The sequence below is a fragment of the Hippoglossus stenolepis genome, chromosome 20 (assembly GCF_022539355.2).
Source record: "Hippoglossus stenolepis isolate QCI-W04-F060 chromosome 20, HSTE1.2, whole genome shotgun sequence".
NCBI classification, from domain to species: domain Eukaryota; kingdom Metazoa; phylum Chordata; class Actinopteri; order Pleuronectiformes; family Pleuronectidae; genus Hippoglossus; species Hippoglossus stenolepis.
Window position 1 is genome coordinate 8286403 of NC_061502.1, and position 24076 is coordinate 8310478.

The following is a 24076-nucleotide window of genomic DNA, read 5'->3' on the forward strand; positions in this document are numbered from 1 at the left end:
CCAAAAGGCAATTGACTCCTTTCCCATTGCCAGTAGCGAAAATGTCTGTTTTCTTCCTCTGGTCATGCTCAACGTCACAGCCGCACCGACGACTGAGTTGCTCTCTCACCTCGCCGTCTTGCCAAATTAGCGCTTTCACCCGTATGTCACATTCCCATTAGTCCCAATCGGTGCCGATTAAAACACGTGTAGGTGGCAGAGTCATTTGACCGGCGAGTCAATGCCGAATCCATTCCCATTGCAGGCAAAAAGCCAGATGTGAGTGCAGGCTTTAAACTTAAAAAGGAATACTCACCCTGCTTGGAATCACTGCGATCACCACTAGGCCCGGTGTTGGGTGTGTACTTGGTGTCACGGGTGGCAGCGCTGTGCCGTGTCCAATCGAAATCATCGTTCTTGTCCTGGGTGAACATGCAGATGGGCTCCTCCTCAAAGCTGCAGTGGAACTCTCCTGGTGAGCGACAGAGCAGAACTGGGCTCTTACATTCACATCGCTACAAAAAGAAGTTATACACTTGGCTAGAGGCTACAGTATAGTATGTGAGCAGTGTGACACCTACTGTAAATTTATGAGCTTTTACTTGTGTGTCTGTGCGCGCGCGTACGTGTGTCACAGGGGGATATGCAACAGCCAAGACCCAATTACGCCACACGATGTGGAGAGCAGAATTTCTAAATTAAGATTTGACCTCTTGCTGACTGTGGAGACGTCACGGAGCGTGCTCGAGTTTTCCCTGACGACGGCACGCAGTTTGGTTCAGTTCAGAGAGGAAGTCTCTGCACCGTGGAAACACACTCAACTGCAGTGTGTGATTTTCAAAACTGTTATTTAGAGTTGTACCATGACAGTCCACTACTGGTGGATGGTATTCAATATACTCACACTTACTACCTACGTAAACTACATTACACTAAATACAAATCTCATGTAAAGGAGGTTTGTTTAAAGGTATTAAATGGTTTTCTAGATTGTAGAAGTACTATTAAACCGTTTTCAGACATGAACTCCAGAGAATGTCGGCACGATTGCGCCCGGACGTTATTCAGAATTTACCTTTTACATTTAAAGAACATAGAGAGGTTCTTTGGTCAGACGCCTTCCCAACAACACGGATATCTCCGGAGTGTTCAGGTGGGTGTGGCGCAGCAGGCAGAGACAAGACGTAACGTATTAATTCTGCTGTGGAGATCACGTGTTTTTGTTTACAGCAAGCGTCTGCACAGAAGCTCTCAAATCTCATTGTTTTATCCAATTTGACATCTTTATCGATGTCTTCTACATGTATGGCTCCTCTTTTTCATCCTGACATATTTGTATCCCTTTTGTTTTTTGTTTTTTCAGTCTTGTAACGTGTTAGCTATATGGTGATATTTGGCCATGATCCAGACATTTTACTATGGGGCTGTTAGGGGAAACTCTGGAGAATGTCTGCAACAACAGTCCATCTAACTTCAGTAGAATATCTGGAGTGCGATGCATGTCTGAAAGCAGCTTTACTTGCACGGAACACAATCTGTTGAACTTTTGCGCACGATCAAAAGTAAAAACGTGTTGATTGTCCTTGGATGTTTTGTAGCATCTCAATACTCGGACTCTATGTAATCAGGTTTTAGAATCAACTGCACCTCCCTGCTTCTCTGTCACTCTCCATCCTCTCTGCAGTGGGTTAACAGGTTTGGAGTGCCCCCTCACTCCCCTTCACTTTCCCTTCCTCCCGCTCTGCTCTCCACGCCCCCTTTGACAGCAATTTTTAAACCAGTGGAGAGTGCAGACAGGGAATGAAAGTGTGGGGTTGGACACCCCTCACGGAAAAAAAGAGTAATTGTTACTCCAGCATGAGGTGATGATGGGTCACATGTAGGGGAATGTGTAACAGTGAATACACTAATGAAGAGTTGGAAATAGCACGTGTGGGGAACCAGCCCACTCACTTTAATTAAGGGGTAGAGGGAGGATCAACAGTGTCAAAACTTCTATTTAATTCATGTAACAATCAAAGAAAAACACCTTAAAGAGGACATGGTGCTGCTGAGCAGTGTCCTCAAAGAGATAGTAAAAAAAAAGAGGATTTAGATTCAGGATGCAGGCGTGTGTTCTGATAAATATTCATTGATTTATTAAAACGTAGCTGGGAGCAGTTTGGAGTGGTGACCTTGAGAGGAGCAGCTTTTACTCAGGTAATGGAGGTAACGTAGACGGAGTTGAAGAGTGGGTGGATGGGCCGAGGGATGGAAGAGGGCAGCTGTGCTGCGAGGCAGGGAGAGGAAGACAAAGAGATGGAAAGTGAGAGCAAGAGGGAGAGAGGAGGTGGTGATGGAGAGTGAGGGAAGGGGCTGGGTTGCAGATACTCTTGACTCTTCCCCTCATAGGCACGCAGATTTAAATGGAGGTCTAGCTCCTGGCGCTAGACACCGACGCCCCCATCCACTGTGAGCTAAACTAAATGTTTTCGCCTTGTGAGCACGGGAGAGATGGGAGGATAGACCGAGGAAGGAGGGAGGGAGGAGGTGTGCAGGTAAGATAGTTTCCTTCAGGGATTTAGATAATGATGTTGGTGATTAGGATGTTTGTTATGATGTTGGCAAATGTTTGTGTGCGAACACGCAACAAAATACATATCTATATAAATAAATAAAGCACAATACACAACAGCACACTGCGGCACAGCAAATAGTGATTAAGTTGGATTCTCAAGGTGTGAATTTATAAAGTTTCAAAAATGAAGTGCATTCATAATGGGGCTAAACATTAGCACAGTGCGTGCAAATTAACTCAGGCACAAACACTACATATCTCATGCAAATGAAGTGTCCAAGTGTTTGCAAGGTGTTCTGCAGAGATTTAAAGCTCTCAACATGTCAGATAGCCTAGTTCAGGTTTACTGTCACTTCTTAAAGGGAAGTATTATTTATCATACATTATTTAGCTCTACTCAAGAGAGAGCTTCCAGTGCAGCGTGACATGTTGAGAGTCAGATCTCTACGGGACGTATAGTAACTTTGGGTTTTCCCACTGTTCTCACAGACGCTCTGTGGCGAGAGATGCAAAGAGCGATGCACGTTACTTACTCAGATGAGGGTTGATGGGAGCTGTGAAAAGAGAAAAGGCCAGGAACAGTCATTAGTACAGAATACATTATTTGTGCAGCTGTTAAAAATGTAAAGCACTCAAACTGTCACATTAAAAGAAAGGCACACTTTGTCTCTTTTGTGCACTCTACAGGTTTCTACGCAAGCATTAAGCTGCCGGTAACGTTTCCTCCGGCTGTCAGCGACTGTTTGTCGTGGGGCTGAAGAAAAGTCCACGTGGATAAAACTTTTCACCATCATAAAAACAAAATGAAAGAGGCCCACGGGAGGCACAGAAATATTGTCCTGTGATATTAAAACACTGCAAGCATATTCAAGTGTGTGCGCTCCATCTTTATTAAGCTCTATTGCTTTCACTGATTGCAAACGAACGGCGGACGTGACTGAAACAGGAAGCATTCGCCTGACAAACACAATGCAGGGATTATTTAGGCGAGAGAAAGAGAGATGTCTGGATTTGAAGAGGAAAAAGGTGACAGCAATCCTTCTCATCCTGATATTAAATGTAAAAGACGGAGGGATTAGGACGACCAGCCTGACCACATTAATACGATTATAGCGCAACTGCTTATCATCGCCGCCATTTACCAGCACTGCTGATGTTCCTGTCCAAGGTGACTTCCACTTAGACCACTAAGCCTCTTTCATACTTCGATTTAGAAGCCACTAAATCATACAAATGTGTAATAATCACAAGTGTGTCAGCTAATCACTTTCCTGTGAGATCCATGATTCGTCCTATGTTTTCTATGGACACACAGATGAGGCGTCTCTTTGCATTCTGCCCACCTAACCGTGGCTCAACGCTTCCCTTATTGATAATTTAAGAGGCTACTGCTGCAGCAAACACAGAAAGGTCAAGGGTATCACAGAGAGTTGCAACAAGCCAGTTAGCCGGCACTTCACTTTTTGCAGAGTAAATACCATTTAACCTGCCAAGAAGATTCATGGGCATTTTCATGATCGATTGCTGACCGGCTGAATAGATGCGATACATCGGCCTTTACTACAAAACTATGTTGCTTTGTGATTTATGAAACCTCGCTGTTCATGGGGGGAATTGATTTTAATCTAACAAATTAAAGTGAGTAATAACAAATCATTCCCACAAAGCCAAACGTGAACTTAAAAGCGTGGAAGTACTGCAAGGCGGCTGGAATTGTTCTTAAACTGAAACTCAGGTGGGTTCATTGTGTTGTTGTGTGCCTCATGGAAATGCATGTCCACTCGTTCACTCCCAGTGATGAGAAACGAAAAGATAAACACAATATAAGGCACCGGGGGGAACAGAGGGGAGAACAAACCGTTGCATTTCCAATTGAATCGTGTAAAACATTCAGTGAACTGCGACGCCGCAGCTGAATCCTCGCTGTGAGTGGAAGGCACCCGTGTGGAAAGAACAGCCTGTGCAGCCTCATTGCATAACAAACTTTAATTATCTGTTATGTTAGTGATTGTGAAAATACCTGCATCCCAACAGTCAGTGCTTCCCAGTGAATCTACACTGGGCTGCACACTGTTGCAACAAAAGAGTCTGCAGAGAGAGGCAGGAAATCATCCGGGCTGTTGCAGAGAAAATGTTTCAGATGACAACTCGCAGCCTCAGGCCTGTGAAACGGATGCTGAGTTTTCCGACAAAACTATTCTCTCAGCACCCCCTTCCCTCGCTCCCCCTCTACCTCCCATTTTCTGCGACTCTCCTCTCCACCTCCTCCCCCAATCCCGCCCCCTCCTCCTCTCTCCCCTTCTTCTTTCTTTTAAGACTTTGGTTTAGAAAATATGTTTCGTTGTCAGTTTGTTACCTGCAGCTTGCCTCGACTGAATCACTGCGCCCGAGTCCAGATGAATGTGTCTCCTCAAGCAGTGTCTCTACCCCCCACTGAAGAAATCACGCTGAGCACAGAGCAGGGCCCAGAGGCTACTTGACTACTGCTGTGCACGCACACTCTTTCTCTATCACACACATATACGCAGAAACAGAAAATGTAACTTCCAATTTGGATGACTGTACTGGGTACAGGAAAACAAACAAGGAATAAGATAACTTGAGACTGACATCTGTTGTTGACTCAACCATTTTGTAATCTTTTCAGATATTTTACAGCCTCGTCTCGTAGCCCCTGAAAACATGAGTGGACCTTGAATGCTCTCCTTAAAATGCAGTGTTGTTCAAGCATAGATGAGAAGCCCTCCAGCAAAGGCTTTAAAAACTTCTCTTCTTAATGCTGCAGTTCTCTGTTTTACCCCAACAGTTCAAAAATCCTTAAAATAAGGATCAAGGATGAAATGTAATTTTGATAGTTCTCAAGACAAACAGCCCCAGCAATTATTGAGTGAAGCGAGCTCTTCTGTTGCACCAGGTCATGTTCTCAACCCGCGCATTAGGTGCACGTCTGTCCGACTCCTGGTTTCTACTTTTTCCAGCTGACAGGACTAAACAAACTGCCAGTTGATGCATGTGTGCTTTCCATCCAAATCACCTACTTTTGATTGAAACACAAAGTGAGCTCAGTGACCGTCAAAGGACAGTGGTCCGTGGAGGCCGCTCTGGATACAAACACTGACTTCATCTTGGCAGGGTTCCCTGCCCACTGGCCTGCGGCTGTATTACAAAGCAGCAGACGATTCCTCGGCTGAAGCCAAGTGTCCTCATACACAACAGCAGCTCGCCTTCTTCTTCTTCTTCTTTTTTATATTTAACCAACCTCATATAATCCACACTCTCAGATATTCCCATCCATCATATTTAGAGGGGTCTGGGTGGGGGCCATGACGCCCAGAGAAAGCCCCGTGATGGCTGCACAGCTCCCACCATCAGTTGGAATAATAAGAACGTGGGCAAATGTAATTCAGCAATCTTCCCCTCACGTCTCCCTGACAATAGCACGGGCGTCATCACACTCTTGTGCCCTTCAATCAAATTCTTGTTCAGAGGCTGCTCTGCCCTGGTCCTGCAGTAACACACACACATACACACATGCACGCACGCACGCACGCACGCACGCACGCACGCACGCACACACGCACGCACGCACGCACGCACGCACGCACGCACGCACGCACGCACGCAGACAGACAGACAGTCAGTCAGACAGTCCTTGAACAGATATTTCTTATGTGTTATCCTGTTCTTACATCAGCGAGCCTGTGCCATCTTCAACTGAATCCTTAATGGAGTTACACATGGATGGACTCTGCTGTGGTTTAGATGTTTAGCATAGAAATGAGACACAAAAATGTGGCGAAAAAATCCCAGGGTGAGAAATGCAAATAAATAAAGAAGAAATTATTAATGCAATCATAAAAAAAAAATGGAAACCACGAAGGTTGTGCCATATTATATAACTCATGAGAATACGTGTCTCTTCTCCCTGAAGAAAATGTGTCATATCGTGATTTTAATGATACCGCAATGTGTTGATGTATTTATCTCATGATTATGTAGAGCAGAAATGAGAATGCCCCAAAGCAAAAAAAGAAGGTTGCTGCCAACTCTGTCACCGAAGACGGAAACAAACTTCTCTGGTGATGAAGTGGTTTGGGAATAAAAGGTCACAAACTGATATAATATGTAAGCAGTGTAAGATGGTGAAAGAGGCAACTCAACAGACCTACAGTATCATCTCAAGAATCTGAGTGTGAGGCGATACTGAGAGTACAGCTGGTCTGAGCAAGGTCTGAACAACCAACAAGTTAAAACTCTAATCACACAGCATAACCACATGTTGCCAGGTGGTACTTCATGTGACAGGGAAAGAGTTGAAAAGGAAGAATTCAGATAACCTTCACATGAATGAAAACATGTCTGGACAGCTTTTGTGAGCATCTTTAAAAAACAGATAGCAGACTACACCTAAAATCATGTATTTATGCTGTATGTTGCAATAAATATGTTTTATTTTTAATCATTTATTATGTTAATATTTCATGAATTGATTTACTATTTCATGATATTACATTAAAGGAATCTACCGACCAGGCATCTGTTCTTTGTATTTTGTGCTAGAGACAGCTGCTATCTATCAGCTGTTAGAAGTTACTGCTCCTAAACTAGCTGTCCCCAACCAATTAATGAACAAGCACTTGCTCAGACAGGAATTGGACAGCACCACCAATGGCAGAATAATAACACCCTGACGCCTTCGCTACAGCAGAGAGTAGAAAACACAAGGAGCTGAAGATTTTTGTATTAAGATTAATGTATAAAATGTAATTAATGTGAGATTTAGTGGGATTTGGCCTCAAGACAGGTGTCTCACATATGTCACTATGTGCTGCGTGAAAATGGAATATTAAGAAACAAGCAGTGGTTTACTGTGCCACGATGACAGCAGACAGGAGGCTCCAACAATAAATACTCCTTGAGAGAGAGAGAGAGAGAGAGAGAGAGAGAGAGAGAGAGAGAGAGAGAGAGAGAGAGAGAGAGAGAGAGAGAGAGAGAGAGAGAGAGAGAGAGAGGTGTTATGAGGAACGCCAAACAGATGCTGAGTTTGTCACTGCAGCAAAATTTTAAAGTGTCTTTGGGGCTTGGTGACACAACCATCCTTTATCCTACAGCTGGGGACATTATAACTCTTTTGTGCTTTTTTTTTCTTCTTCCCAGAAAAGCTGCTACCATCGGCTTTATGTGCATCGCAATAATCTTTCCATCCCTTGTGATAAGAAAAACGCGCTACTACTTAGATTCTCACCGTAGGACAATAATGTTAACCCTAACAGCTCCCAAACAAGGTAGTCATCATATTCATTAAGTTTGACTGTTATTTCCATACACACACCTTCCTTTTCATAGTCATGGGATCAGGAGACTATGGCTGTGTCTCAATTCAGGGGCCATCTCCTTCCCTGCGTTTAAAGACCGACTGTGTCACAGCGGCGTGACAAGGCTGTACCATTTCAAAAGCGCTTTTAAATGACAAATGCGTCCTTCCATACCGGAGAAAGAAGGCTCCAACCTATCCCAGGATTCAATATAGAGAGATAAAGAATATCAAGACTATAATTATATAACAACTGGACTATGTGTAGTATAATGATAAAATTGCTAAAGTTTATACTCTCCTCTGTGTGTAGGTGTATTGTGTATTTTTTCAGCAGAGTACAAAATAAAATCATTTGGTTGCAGTTTTCAGATAAAAGGAGTTTTCACAAGAAAATGTTTTTTTAAAGTGTGTCTGAGGTGAAAAACTCAGAAAACTCAGACAAAACCTCAGACAAGCTCTTGTCCTTGGAGTGAAAACATGCCAGCTGGGTTGCTCCAAACCAAGCTGGGATTTATGGCATGTACCTACCTGTGATCACTGGTGCCTGTCTGCTGTCTGCACAGGTACAACTTTGGTTTGAGACACACTGACAAGTAGCTGACATACATACTAAATGTATACAGTATACATAAATCATCCCAGTACACTTTTTTTAGTGTTTCCTGTGCCGTTGCATTGAGAAATGTATTTTTTTCTTGTCTGCATGCTGTTTGTCACGTTTCCATGATGAAAATACTTAAATCCTATTTAGGGACGCTTTCACACCTTCCGTGTCACTTCAGATTATTTTCCAGATTAAAATAACAGGTGTGAATGGTGCCTTGGACCAACGGACCAAAATGTAGGTGGTCCAGTCCAGTTTAAACTGAATCATTGTTCGGTTCGTTTGCAGGAAGTTTAGACAGCATTAAAAAAAACAGAAGGAGAAAGAATGCCTGCAGAATTGCTTGGAGTCTTCGCCTCCAATGATACAATATCTAAATGATGAGGACGTTGGTTTTGCTGGTAGTAAAACCATAATGATGATAATGAAATTAACAAAGTGAAGCTGTCCATTCATTTCCTCCTTGGATTCACTCAAACAGCAGATCCTTTTCCCCCAAAAAATATTATATAACCAAAGGAAGGATGAGACAAAAACATATTGATGAATTATTTCAATTCATCAACTAGGGAAACCATAAAGCCATCGTGTACACAACTTGAGTACAAACAGCCCACAGGTCCCTGTTCCACAGTGAAAGTGAAGTGATGCTGGACTGTTTCATACATCAGTCTTATGGGACAGAGTGGATTGGGCTCAGACCCACATTAGCCTGCTGCAGTGACACTGTGCTGTGCGTGGGAGAACAGAGCAGCCCTAGAGTGATAATTAGTCCAGTCTCTCGTCGGGCAGGAGATTCGCACATCAGCACTGGCTCCCTTCTTTCCTCTTTTTATTTTTTTTTCACTTTGTTCATCTGTATTTCCGTTTGCTTCTCAGTCCCAACTTGGCTGCTTCCATCTCTCCGTCTGTGCCTCTCTGTCTTAATTAACCCAAATTCTCTTCACTTCACTTTGATTGGATTCAATTCGATTCAATTCGGCTGCTCTATCACAGGCCACACAGTATCATGAACCGTAATAACAAAAAGAAAAATAGGAGAGAAACTTCATGTGTACGTTTCTCTTCCTCTCTTTCCCAATTCTCTTTTCACCACTCATGATGAGCTGCAGTGAAACTGAATTATTCACAACTGCAGCAGCAGCAGCAGCAGCAGCAGCAGCAGCACTCAGGACGAGCTCAGCAGTCAGTGATAGACAGAAAACAGTCAGCTGGTTTGTTTCTCAAAATGCACATCTCAAGTACCTGTGCATCTGTTCACTGGCACTGCTCAGCCAAGTGAGGGGAGGGTTGTAGCTTTTGTGTTTCTGCCAGTATCATCCCTCAACCAAATGATTCTACCTCCATTTTCTAGTGATTTCTGACCATTTCACTGCTTTTTCACTCTGTGTAGAAATACAGTGTGTGAAGACGTTTTCTCATTGGCGTGACCAGACTGGTGTGGCATACTGGGGCCCAATCTTCCTACTAATTCCACCAATGTCCTTCTGCTTGCATAAGTGACCCGTTTATGCTTCACACTTGGCATGCAGTACTCTTAATGGTCCCAGGAAGTGCAGTGCCGAGTTTGGTGCGATGTGGACATGCAAACAGGTGGCCAGTGTTAAAAGCTATGCTTTGTTGCTGTCAAAATACCGACCATATTTATTTTGAAAGTTACCAACTTGGGTCTGAAGGTGTGCCGGTTGCTTAACAGACCTCTTATGACCTTGCCAACATGCAATATATGAAAAAGTAACACCCCTGAAGTGTTATTTTTCACTTCAGGGGTGTGAAGTGACCGTATATTGTAGAACTGTTTGAGGTGGACTCACTATTGACAAGGACAAATTCTGGAATAGCTCCGGAGCTTTAACACGGGACAAGAGAAATGCTCATTCCAAACAGGCAGGTTTAGAACAGGCACTTAACTAGTAATTTATAATTCTATTTAAATGATTTAAAACACATATCAAGTTAAGTGAAACATTGCTGTTGCGGTTCAATCTGTCCACTGGTTCTGGGTTAACACATTGTGGCATTTTATTTTGTTAGACGGGCCATATGGAGCTCGACAAGGGCAAAGACCTATCAACATCTTTGACAAAAATTGGTTATATGACAAATATCCCAGGAGACAACATCCTTGTGGGTGAAAGTGAATCAAGCACAAGATGACTCATCTTTGAACAGGTCGGCTTGGTCTTGTGACCCAAACTACATGTTTGAGTCACTCACTGATTCCATGTCAGGATGATATCTCAACCAAGTCAGCCTTTGCCCCAGTCCAGGAGAGACCTGACTCCGGCAATAAAGGTCACGAAGAAGAGACAGTTAGTCAGTTGATCAGAATTCATTTAGCTCAAACTGGCAAGGAGGCAGAGGAAGCTGATGTCAAGCTATCTTCTGATGAGTGGGCGTGCAATTTAAATTATTGTAATGACTTCACTTTTTTACCAGACCTGTCTCATCCATAATACATCATCACCGTGATCATCATGATGATTGCTTAGTGAACTTTTGACATCCAACATGTGTCATGGTGCAGCAGCACAAACTTGTGCTGGAGTTACTTTCAGAGTTCGCTGAAGGATAACATTAACATCTGGAGCTGTAATTCCTCCACCTGCGCAGCCACATGTGTGAGCACACTGAGGTGAACGCTGCTCTTTCCTGCCTGTAACGCCGCTTTTCTCTCTGTTTACCAATCTGCAGGATGAGACACAGAAAAGATTTCGACCAGTACGCAGCACTCACCGCTGTAGGTGATGATACGGATGGTGGAATCACCCTCTCCGAACCGCGTGATGGGGCAGAGGCGCACTTCAAAGGACTCAGGCTTTATCAGCTCAGTCAGGTTGTGCGTCATGAGCTCCCCTTTGTTGATTGCTCCATCCACAGGGATCTCATGTTCCCACCAGCGCTGCAACCCCATCTGGATGGAGAGGAGAACCAAAAGACAGTTGGATCATTAGTAACGTCATTAGCCACTCAGAACTGTGCTGTCCTGATGTACAAACAAATAGGTATTTTATACACAACTGCCCTAAAAAAATGTCAACCAGTCTCTTGATTTGGTTTTGTGTTCGTCATTTTAAATCCTAACTGAGTAAGCTTGACAATCATTGTCCTTAATCTCAGTTTTTTCTGCCAAACCATGTGTCTAGATCTTTGTTGGAATAGCTAATTTAAAAGAAGAAAAGGAAGAAACCTACATTTTGAGCTTCTTTGAATATTCAATCTGTGAATTATTTGAAAGTCTGCAAAATAATCTTTACACTTAAATACAGATCTATAAATTTAAGTTAGTCAAGGTTCTGATGGTCTTGAACTCCCAAGGGCAGATAAAGTCACATGACAAACTGTGAGGTACTTCATGTTTTTAATAAAAGAGACTCTGAGCATCTCAAAGAACCCCCTTCATGAAGATGGAGAAGCTCATGTCCACCAGACTAATGCCATGGCCTTTGCTAGTTTCAGTGTAGCACACGTTTCATCTTTTAATATAGCACCCACATTGATTATACAGATGTGCCCTTTAGAACACCTGTAGCCATGTTGAGGTGTGGACAGGCACATTGTGGGTACATTGTAATACTGAGGCAGCAGAAAGTGTATTTCACTTTTATTTTAGTGGTGCATTATTTATCTGCCGGTTACACACACGTGATGGTCTGCTTGTATGCAAAGTGAAAGAGTTTCCTCTGCAGAGAAGTGTTCCCCAAGCACCTTAACAACAATAATCCACCAAGGTGCAAGCACACCTGCCTTTAACTGTAAATGGGAGATGGCAGTCTGATTGGTTTATGGCATGTCTCGTCGAAATCACACCCACGATTTGTTAAGAGAAGAAGTACAACCCCTTTTGAACCATATGCCTGGTGCAGACCGTTGTACTAGCAGAAGTGAATTTGGACACGCCCTGAATGCAGTTGCGCCATGTGCTTAGATCCTTGAAATAGACCCCCTGCCTTTAGCTGACGACTGTTACAGTGACACGTCCAGGTTCATCAACTTTTACAAAACCACAAGACATCATTTAGTTAGCAACTCAAGGGTCGTCTCCTTGAGCTAGCTCCTGCTGACGACTCTGACACTCCTCCAACCACCCACTGACAGTCAGCCTTTAACTTTATTTTAGAGGGTGACTGCAACCTTGAAACTAATAAAGGGACAATCTCGTGACACAATACAAACATGGTTATCTGTTGTGGCAGATTCTGTGCTGCTCTCTCCACTGATCTCGTACCTTGAATCATCACATTAAAAGAGCGTGAGCGGTCCACAGGACATTCTTCAGAGGAGTTCGCTGCTCGGATCGTGTGACCACAACAAATATGTATTCCTCTCGCCATCAGTGCAGGATGTTCCCTCTCATCCGCCAATTAACCTTGTCTATAGGTGTTTGTCTGATCCGCCAACATTAAATGCTGCACAACAAAAACATTCCTTCTCTCTAAGCTGTTGACAGCTAACTGCTCATTAGCCACATTTACTTTCAAAGGCGCTCGCAGCCACTGCATTCAAAGGCTGTTATTAGCATGCGGCAGAGATATTCGTATATGTGCAGAGAGAGAAAAACCCTGATTCGTTTTACTCATTCAAGACATGCCTCAGTCTGCATTTTGTAAGTACAGTAAGGACAACACATTTGTGCACTGTACATTGCCGCATTCTTTTCACACTTTTCTCTAAATAGTCTTACACAAGGTTTATCCCTTACCTTCGTACAAGGAACTTAAACTGACAGGAATTGTTATACCTCATCTTTGTACACTGCAGAGCACACAGGTGAACTTGTCTTTGGCTGAGTAAGCTCAGGTATCACACAAGAAATGATTAGCTCATGCTCCTCGTGTCTTGTGATACAATGCAGCCCCACCGACATTCAAAGCAACAAAACGAGGGCTTGCTGCGGTGTTCGCTGGGGGCAAAGCGGAGAGAAGTCGGGTACATCTTATCCTTGAGAATCGGTTTAAGGGGAAGAGCTGCACAAAGACAAGATACAGCTTCTGCATCACAATTAGTGACCATACATGCCCTTCTCAGCCAAAGGGAAAAGAGGAAGTGTGTTACGAGCGGAGCGACGGGGAGAGTGTGAATGAAGGTGTGATAGCGGTGAGGCAGTTTGTGTGAGAACAATACCAATTAAGTAATTACTTAGAGTCTGGAGGAGCCACAATTATGGGGTGCAAGTTTTCATCACCGCTAGTTTGCAGGTAAATAGAGTATTTTGTCTGTCACTGGTATTTACAGATGCCTCACTTGTCCCGACCTTTCCTTTGTAAATATTTGGTTTTCTCCGCAAAAAGCTTTGCAATTAATTGACATAAATTACACAGTATTGGCCTCTTTGTGTGTGTGTGTGTGTGTGTGTGTGTGTGTGTGTGTGTGTGTGTGTTGTGTGTTTGAACACTAAAACATGGAAGCATCATTTTCAGCACATTTTGCCATAAGGCTCCCATAAACTTTATTAATTTAACCCCCCAGGTAGTGACTTTACTGATCAGTGGGGCGGAACTTGGCTCGATTTGAGACAGAATCGATTGCTTATCCTTGGTAATCCTGGATGTTGAATCTGAATTTTCTTTTTTTCTGTTAAATTAAGGAATCTGAATTTGGAGTGTCGAATTTGAGCATCTTGAATACTTATAAGCTTGAATTTCAAGAGTTGAATTCAGAGTAAAACAAGTCAAATACATTACTTCAATGCAAACAAATCAATGATACAAATTCAGAGGCTTTTAATGAGGCTTTTAAATTTTTAATTCCGCTTAGACAGATTTGTTTCCACCTGTTTTCTTTGTTTGCTTTCCAGAAAATGGCCACAGCCACAGCATTAAAAAAACACAATTCAGGGAATACAGTAAAACAGTATGCTCCTGTTTTCTCATTAGAACCCATTCTGCTGCACCGTAAACTCTCCCTTCAGACCTATTTACTGAGCATTGCATTAGCTAATGTCACATTTACATTATTTGATCAGTATCAATGGTTCATGTATTCAGATTCAGATCCCATCGCAGGATTAGTTGCAGCATATCTTCCCACAAAGTGCTTCGCCTTTTCATCCTTTTCCTTTAAACCTCTTCATAAGCATTTCCTGTAAATGATGAAGTATCTGTGAATGGATTTCTTGTTATCAGTTCAGATTATATAAAACTGCAGCTGTTCAAATGGTTCATTAAGTTGAAAGTCTGCAGCTGAGACACAAGTGAGACGGAATTCTGAACAAATATTTGCCAGTGGCCCAGTTAGACTCTGATGAAACATGCACTCTGTGGGTTTGTGTTTGCACTTAACATCTTTCTGTTGCTTTGTGAAATTAATAAAATGTTTCTACTGCTTCTGTGTAATAGAAATCACTGTGTAGGTGTCAGGAAAAAAAGAATGATTTCATTTTAAATGGATTTGATTCCAGATTGTGATGGGAGCACCCTGACAATTTACTTCAGGAGGAACCTTGGAGGGTTTTATCTCACCTCATTACTGTTCATGATTCCCACTTTACGTTGCTTTATTTGGGAATGTTCAGGTGGTTATCTAATCCCGTTTTCTCAAAAAGCTTTTAAATATGTTGTTCAGGCTGGTGTAAGATTAAAAAAAAAAAAAATTGTAATTGGGGACTGGTTTGTGTTGTTTTGTGTGTGTTTTTGTGTCTTTGTGTGTGCTTGTGTGTGCTTGTGTGTCCCAAAGCTCCTGGCAGATGGAGGGCCTTAAATGGTAGTTTTGGCAAATGCTGCCTCAAATTCCAAACTCCAAATGGGAGCAAAGGGTTCAATCTCTTATTCAACATCAAATATGAATTGCCGGTAACACAAACAGCATAAATCAAAGTTGAAATGTTGATTGAGGAACACATTTAACTTTCAGACATTTGGAATCATACACATACTGTGAGTAGTGGGGTATGGATTTCACACCTTTGTTTTGATTCCCATTAATGTTCACTGAATCCCGGTGCCTGTGCTCAATTAGAGTTTCTGTTTACATCCTATTACCTTTCATTCTCCACATTTTCCCCAAAGAGGCCGGGTGCCATATTGATTTAATTTCGTTTGAGTGCGGCAGCAGTTCATGGGGTTTTTGTGCAATCTTCAGCGGGATTGATCAAAGCGATAACTGGATCCAAAAGAAACACAGGAATAATCAAAGTGTAACGTTATACGAGCGCTGATCTACTGTAGATTGCCTGCATGTAATTAGTATGGCTCCTATTGATCTGCCCGCGCTCCCTGACTTGACAGATCAATTGAAATAAAAGAAGAAAGACGAGGAGGAGCAGGAGGGGAAGATGGAAGAGGAGGAAGCAGCCGCTCCAAGATGGCAGGATGCGAGTTGAAGAAGTTATTTGGCAGGGATGGGAGACAGCAAATCAAGCTTGTGGACAGCAGAGACGATTTTGAAGTATAGCGGGCTACAGTATCAAAACAAGAGCAGATGTCACACCTTTCCATTGCATCCTTGACAGGTGCAGTGATTTGTGTTTTGTGATTCTCGTCTGTGCTTGCCTTTCAGCTACACCTTCTTTCCCCACTTCCCCCTCGGGTTGACTGTCTGTCATGAGGGCACTGGACGATAACGCGGAGCAATCCATTACAGAGGCATAAGGTCTAGCGGCTCTAGGTATTAATTCAAAAGTAGCGAGAGAAAATGATAATAATTCTCAGGGAACGGCAGGGGAGTTGCCGCTGGATCTATAAATAGATCGAAGTGGTGTAGTCCATGAGCTGGAGCTTGTGTTACTGCACCACTCTTTCACAGTCAGTGAGGGGGTATCTCTGCATTTATTTATTTACAAAAGGAGCTTCTCCTCCCACTTATCTTGCTCCTCTCCTCTCTCATTTCCTCTCGCTCGCCGCCTCGACTCTTCTGCTGCTCTCTCACCAAAAGACATTACAAAAAAAATCGTATTATCTGTCTAAATCAATACTAAACGCTGAGACTCAATCAGTCAGAGGGTATACTGTATAGTAAGTGCTGCCAAAAAGTCGGAATTTTCCCTACAGCTAAAACTCTCTTTCATCTGCGACAATGGAAGATTGCTTGTTATGCCTGGGAGGAAGGAAATAATGGTCACACAGTGTACCCTCTTGAGATATCAAGGCAAGAAGGTGGAAAGAAATTAATTTGCCCAAACACTGATTCTCTGCTAAAAACGGACGGGAGTAGTGATGTTCTCTTTTTAATAAACAAATGGAAAATTGTAATGAGATTTCTGAATCACTTTGGGTCTGTTCAGGCACAAATGCAGATATTATAATCTCTTTTTAAAAAATGGTGCACGGGACCGGCTGAAAAAAACGCAAACGTATATCTCTGGCAAGTTTTCAGACTAACGCCTGGCCGGTGCAAACATGGGCGCCGCAAGCACGGCATCATTTATTACCAAAACACACCAACTCAGATGGTTGACAGAAAAATCATTGCACCACACAAACGCAACTTGTTTAGATTGTGTTTCCGAGCCTCAATTCCTTGAGGGTGCAGAGTGAAACAAACATGAAATTATATTATTCATTGCAAACACAACTGTCAGGCTACGCTCGCTAATTCTGAGCTGAACTGAGATGGATTTAGCATTGCAACATGTGCTATGAAAGAAAACACAAAAAAAAGCAGGGTCCCTAATGGCAATTACAACCTGTAAAGCTGCAGTGTTAACGGAGTTAGTGCGATGGCCGAGACGTCTCACACAAGGGCATTGAGGGAAAACAGAAAATCAAAAGCCACAACACAACTGCAAGAGCCATAACACGAATGCATAGCTGCTAGTATCATTGTCAACATCCATTGTCCCTTACTTTTATATTCGTTGTGTATCAGTTGTGTGGCTTTTGCAGCTGTGTTTTCCACGAAGTCTCATCCACCTTAAGCTAGTGTTCAAACAATCTGAATATGGTGTCACACCTCCTGCTGCAAATATAAAAATATTAAAACCAAATGCAGTCGCCATGAGCTGGGAAATGGAAAAGCGGCAGAGACAGAGGAAGGTACACATCGATTGCCAAAGAGAGCAAATGTAACCATGTCATCCATCAATGCTGTGTGACTGTCATCGGTGGAGTTTACTCTCGTAGCAGGGAAAACAGAAGCTATGCTTGCTCTTCCTCTCTGCGGGGTTCCCTTCCACTCCTCTGACTGAGCATCTGACAGAGAGCAAAAAACAGAAGCACTTCATGGAAACCACAGAACTCACTCATCCGACTGCCCCTGACGGAATCTCAGTGATTTCTGTTTGGCCCACAAAGGCTCATTCACAGCCTAAAAAAAACTGCAGATGTTGACGGACGATGGATCGAGATGCAACATTGTCAAATGAATTACTGACACTTCTATCACAAGCGTAGATTGGCAATAAGAAAGACCTTAACTGACCCGTGGTACAAAGCTGAATTTAATTCATCAGTGAAGCGTCAAAAAGGGCCTGATCACCACCAATGACTCAACGATTGTTGTACCAGGAGCCAACGTTTCAGGCTTTAACAACTCGTGTTCTGGCTGTAACAAAAGCTCCTCTCTAAATGAGTTCTGTGCAGCAAACGTGAGCGATGCAGCCATAGGTTAAAGAGAGAAAAGACCAACAAATCAGCAGGCAGGAGGGCAAGCACCCTGACAGCCGACACTTAGTTATTCTACCTGTTTGATGCCAAGTCTGTAGGCAACAATGCGGTCCACAGCGTTGGGGTTCATCTGGGTCCACTGGAGCTTGAAGCCGTAGATTCTGGGTCGGTTCTGCCACAGAGGGCTGTAGGTGTCATAGTAGAACTCAGGGGCGAAGGCCTTTCCTGAAGAGAGAAAACAGCGATAATAAGACAAAATGCTTCACTGATAATTACCTGAAGGAGGATATGTTTTCACCCGTCCATTGGTTTGTTGGTTGATGTTTGTAGCAGCATTACACTAAACAACTGAACTAATTTCCAAGAAATTCTGTGACAAGAGGTCACTGAAACTTTATTTAACATATATAACAAATATTTTAGATGATTTCCTAGAGAATACTTCATGGATCTTGATGAAAAAAAAAAAAAGATATGTTAAGGGGACTCATATTTATTGAGCGTGTGCAATTTGGTACAGATCCAAATTACAATGTAGTGAATTTAAATGTGGTTTTCATGGGGGGACCTCAGCGGAGGTATGCACTCGACAAAGTGCAATTCTAGTTGAAGATGAAAAACAAAATCAAACCCACTCAGAGGAATTTCAGGGCCCTGTAACAAATCTTTCAAACTCCACATCCCTAGTTTCTAACTTTGTTTTTCTTAAAAAAGTATTTAGCCTCAAAACTAAAGCCAAGATAAACCTAATGACACAACCAGAGTTTTTTTTTAATTCCAGAGACGTCTCTTCAGAGTCACAGAAGATACTGTTCAACATTTTTTAATTCGTTTTTTAATGAGTGAACTTAACTTTATGTGTAAAAATGGTCCCTTTATGATTGTTTAAAAACTGACATTGGTCGCTGATAGCATATTACAACTTGTCTTGAAGAATTACAGCCCATGACAACAGTGTCAAATTTCTTTGTATTTTTTTTAATAAAAAGTAAGGACACTAAATGTTTTTGGGGCTGTTATTTTTTGAAACCCTCTTCGACTCCTGATACCATCAATAAATAAAGTCTTCTGGAAAAAATAAAAATAAAAATAGCAGGTGTCCATGACTCTCGCAGGACTGTAAGAAAAACATTTGTTTCATTCGGACCAAATAAAATGATTCAATGGCAAAGGGTGTGCTAGCTTTTTCCAGGATTACCAGCCCTGTCTTTAGTGAACACATTGATTAACTCACACACATTTGTAAAATGTGAATGCAGGTTTTAACACATTTTGCAGGATTTCCCAGTTAGAAATGTAACAAACGTAATAAGTATACAAATGGAAAATGACAAAAATCAATGTTATTTTCTGAAAGGTCAGTGTAATTAGGGCTGTATTAATATTTAGTAAAGCAGATGTGAATTCCCACTCAAGTCTCAGAATGCTGCTGGGCATTGCTGACGAGCTCTGCTGTTTACACTGCACACAGTTCATGCGTATACTCTTACAAATGTGTAAATTGAAGAATTCGTAAATGTAAACATGTAAATGATTCATTTGGTAACGTAGCTGGAATTCTATTTATACCCGCTCCTTATGATATCCCTGTTGCTGCTTTGACCCAGTTTCCCCCTGAGGATCATTAAAGTTTCATCTTAGGTCATGTGGCACAGAATACATTCATTCATGGACGCATAAAATCAAGGCATGTACTAGATTGTTGTATGTCTCATAAATAAGTAGTATATCCCAAGTGTCCATACAATGCAGTGGCAGAACCTATATCTGTGAGCTAGAAGTCCCTGTATACTCCCCTCGACAGCCTCCTCAGTAAATATAATGTCATACAGCTGGATCTGAACTAACACCGAGATCTGCTCAAACCTTTCTTTCAATAACACATTTTGCTTTGAATCTCTGAAGATTTATTTGCAACAGAACTCTGGCTTGAAGTGAATAAATCTTTCAGTTTTCAGCTCTGCAGTCACAGCATGCAGGTTGATTCCTGACAGCTCAAAATGGGGCTGGCAGAACATTGTAACGAAAACATCTAGAAACGAGCTAACAGGAATTTCCATCCACGCGAAGAACAGTATTTCACCTTCAATGAGGCTGCGTTTGTCCCCTCCCTATTTGGGCTTATTTATTGAAGGATGACAATCCCCAAGGCAAATGATTGTTAATCTCCATGGGAAAGACAGCGGAGCAGCCATTGTTAGCTCAAACAAAAGCAGCACCAGGATTTCATGTGCACACACTGAATATGCAGCAAGTAGCTGATGTATGTCAGCCAATTAGATAAACCTGTCAAGTTAGTTACTGCCATTGATGGATTATGACGGCATCCTGTTCCAGTGGCTTTCTCCTCCACTTCCACTCCATCGTTTTTTTCAAAATCCCTTTTGCTAAGGGAAACAACGGAAGAGACCTCAGCGTCTACATGTTGAGCCATAAACTGTATTTAAAGATGGATGATGACATCATTTGGAGCCAGACTGTACAAAATACCCATCGGATGGACCTGCGGTATTAACGCACACGCTCAACCAATCACGAGTCAGTCTCAACTGTCAATCATGACGTTTCACCCATAGCATCAAATAAGTAATTACAACCAAGCTTACAGGAAAAATCAGCACATGTGAAAACCACATGAAATGACAGAAACGTCTTTGAGGAAAAAATACCTGACCTTTGACTTTTTACTTTGGTTTAAGTCCCATCAACTAACATTGATGAGGCTGGATTTATGGCCTATACTGCAGCCAGCCATCCCTTTTTTTGGAGCAGTCATGTCGTGAATGTTTTTTTATGCAGTCTAGTTGGAACCGGTGAGATTTGGATTGTGCAGCCACACAGTCGACCAACACCTCATACTGCTTATTGTGGCCTTTTCTTTGCAGGGAATTCACCATTTGAATGTCAGTGATTGCCTATTTTGCAGGGGGCACCATTACTTCTCATTGCTCAAGGCCATTGTGGTTTAAAGAAATACAAACAAGCCTGTGCATAGACCTTTCTCCGGCCCTGACAAAGCACCGTGGACAAAGGTCTAACTAAGCAGGTAAATGGGAGATGATGGAGGTAAAACCTAACAGTTATAGTCTGGGTTTGATTTTCCATATAACTGCACACAGCAGCATTTTAATATAATATATGTAATATTAATATATGTAATATGTAATATATTATATAAGTGATAATCTATATTTTTATATTGTGAACAAATACAATAAAAAGAGCAAATCCAATGCTGTGATTCTACACGGGATATATACCTGTGTATACTTTACATGATCTGTGTCATATAGTACGACTGTGTCTTTGAGCCCATATCTCCCAGACCCCATATACGCTGCAGCTTTAAATAACTAAAGCTACAAATATGTATTAATCCACAGCTAAAAATAGTCTCCAACAAATTCTCTATTTTTGCAGTTGAGTAGTACAGTGCTTGGAAAATCATTTAGACATAAAGAGTAAGTATTGTGACAAATGAGCTTGGCACGACAGGCGCCACAGACGAGGTTGGAAAGTGTTGAAAGACGGTGACACACGTTGGTTTAGTGTTTTCATTGGTTGACATGAAGACAAAAATAAGAATAAACCATCCTTCTCTTTTACAAAGAAATCATATGCATAAAAGAAAAACAATGACAGAGCAGGAGGAATCTGCACATATGCTGCTATATAATCATGCACCGTTGGTTGTTAAGTGATGAATATACAGTGCCAATTGAGATAGAATCTACCATAAGGAAAAACAGTATGGGGTCAAACACTGTGGAATTAGACTGGAAAACAAAACAATTACCCACAATACACTGAAATATTTATATGCCCCCAAGTTAAGAAATAAAAAACCCTATACATTTTGAACATAATCATTTACATTTCAAATCCAAAGCAGTGAGGTACGGTGGCCCAGACATCTCACACAAGCTCATTAACAGAAAACACAGACGCAAAAGCCACAACCCAACAGCAATAGCCACACAACGGCTACACAATCACAACGGAAGTGAGGGACAAGAGATATTAAAAATGAAAGGAGCTGAGTTACTTACAGTGGTCAAGTCATGGATGTTGGTCAAACCAGTCGCTGCTTATCTTTTTCAAGTGTTACGGTACAGGTGCTTGGAGCAGCCAAACAGGAAGAACGTACATGTACCGTAAAAAACCTCAAACGGACAGGCATCGTTTTAAACGGCGACTGGTTTGACCGGTTTTCAAAAAACGACGGCTCACTTGACAACAGAAAGAAAAAAAACAACAGCAGGAAGTAACTCTGCTCGCTTCAGTGTCAACAACCGTTGTCACCCACTTCCGTTGTGATTGTGTTTTCAACGTGTGGTTTTGCAGCTGTGTTGTGTCTGTTTCATTTGGCCCCTGACTGGCCTGATCAATTCTCATAATCATCCGTGATAATAAGTCCAAATCAACACTGAGGGCGCTTTGTTCTGCATTTTGGACAATTAATCAGGTTAATGATGCTTTGGGCCGCTGCCTGTAGATCACTTAGCGTTTACATGGATAAAGCTATTTAAAATACAATATTCCAGATCTGGGGGAAAGGAACTCATACATCAGCCAGATAAAATCATTCAGAGAGAAAATAACAAGTGGAATGGAGACAAATACTGTCAATAATTAAGCAGTGTCATTTATTTTTAAATGTTTTATCTTCATATTGCACCCGTAAAGGCCGTCAGCTGACAAACCTGTCTGTAGTAGCTGAGGATGCTGTTATAAAGGCTGCTTCATGTCTTGCTGATATGCTAATGCAACCAGAAAAACATATTTTCTAACAATAAAAGCAAAGGATAATTAGTGTCTGCACTTCACTTGGCACTGTTTCGCTGTATAGAGGCAGCTGTGTTTACAACATACTGTACAGCGAACGTTACATAAGCCAGCCTGGCAGATAGTGTCAGTTTTGCTCATGCCGTGTACGACTGTACAGCGAGGAAAAGGCTGTAATTTGAAGTATAGCAAAGGCATTGAGGTTTAATTAAACTGACTTCTACCCAATGTGTGTTTTTACAAATCGTCTTTAAAGATTCCGATTGTAGACTCATTTTAAAAACACATCACTCTAGGACAGGATAGTACTTTCACATGCCGTACCTTTAAAAGTCATAAAATACTATACTCAGTGAACTTAAGTGTTTCCTACACGGGCGCATGTCTTATTTGGAGAAATGATTATTTTAAAAAACACATTCACAGCAAAAGGCGGAGACATCGTCGCAAATTCACTGGCGAATCGTCGTCTATTCAAATACACAATTTAATTAAGCGAAATGGCCCTCACTCCTAATAAAAGGTTACGTCTGGTGAAGCACATTACCTAACCCACTTACACTGCCTGAAACCGATAACCCTGGGTGGGAGACATCAAACACAAAGTACACAAGACTTAATTGATTTTTTTTGAGATTCTGTTTATAACTGCAGAACCAATGCAATGATTCATAACAGCTCAGTGAAAAAGCCTCCAGGCAGGAGGCTGACCTTGTTTGCAGACTCCCTTTCCATTTTTTTTTAAGGGTCTACGAACATGTTTTCTTCTTCAGGAAAACACTTTGTCCCACCATATGGTAAGTGTTGCTATACGGTCCGGGGCTGATGTGTGATCTCGGCTTTTGTAGCAGAAGTGACATTCACATATGGACGCACAGCTGGTCGAGACAAACTCACCACCACCGCACAAATAGCCGGGTGACTATAGGGAGAAGGCATTAGAGACATTAGAGGACTCGGTGGTAATCGTGTGGTTGTGTCCTTCTGGGATGGAGAGTGAAATCTATCACTGTGGCTTTTCTCCTTTAAGGGAAATGTTGAACTCCTAATGAGAAACTTCCAAATCTATTGAACAAAAAAATAATAAAAAGATTTCTAATGGCGGATCTTGATGTTTTGTCTTCACCCTGTGTTGCTTCTGATTGTATCCTTCATATGTCGGAGAACACTGAGGGCGGCTCAACACCCACTGTTCTGTTGTTCTGATATGAAATGAGCAGAACCCGCCAAAACAAGTCAGGAAATTAAAAGAGAAAGAGAAAATTGCAGGAGACAGAATAGATTGTCTCTGT

The 24076-nt window shown here is 42.0% G+C and overlaps 1 protein-coding gene across 2 annotated transcripts in view; it reads right to left on the reverse strand.

Annotated features, from left to right (window-relative positions):
* LOC118099632 (MAM domain-containing glycosylphosphatidylinositol anchor protein 2) overlaps positions 1–24076 on the reverse strand; it is a 177763-nt gene that overhangs the window by 19512 nt on the left and 134175 nt on the right. For both annotated transcript variants that reach the window (XM_035144332.2, XM_035144330.2), the window contains exons 11-14: positions 18076–18224; positions 11194–11371; positions 3070–3090; positions 296–451 (exon numbers count right to left, since the gene is read on the reverse strand). In XM_035144332.2, the coding sequence (XP_035000223.1) occupies positions 296–451; positions 3070–3090; positions 11194–11371; positions 18076–18224 (504 nt within the window). The remainder of the gene's footprint in view (positions 1–295; positions 452–3069; positions 3091–11193; positions 11372–18075; positions 18225–24076) is intronic.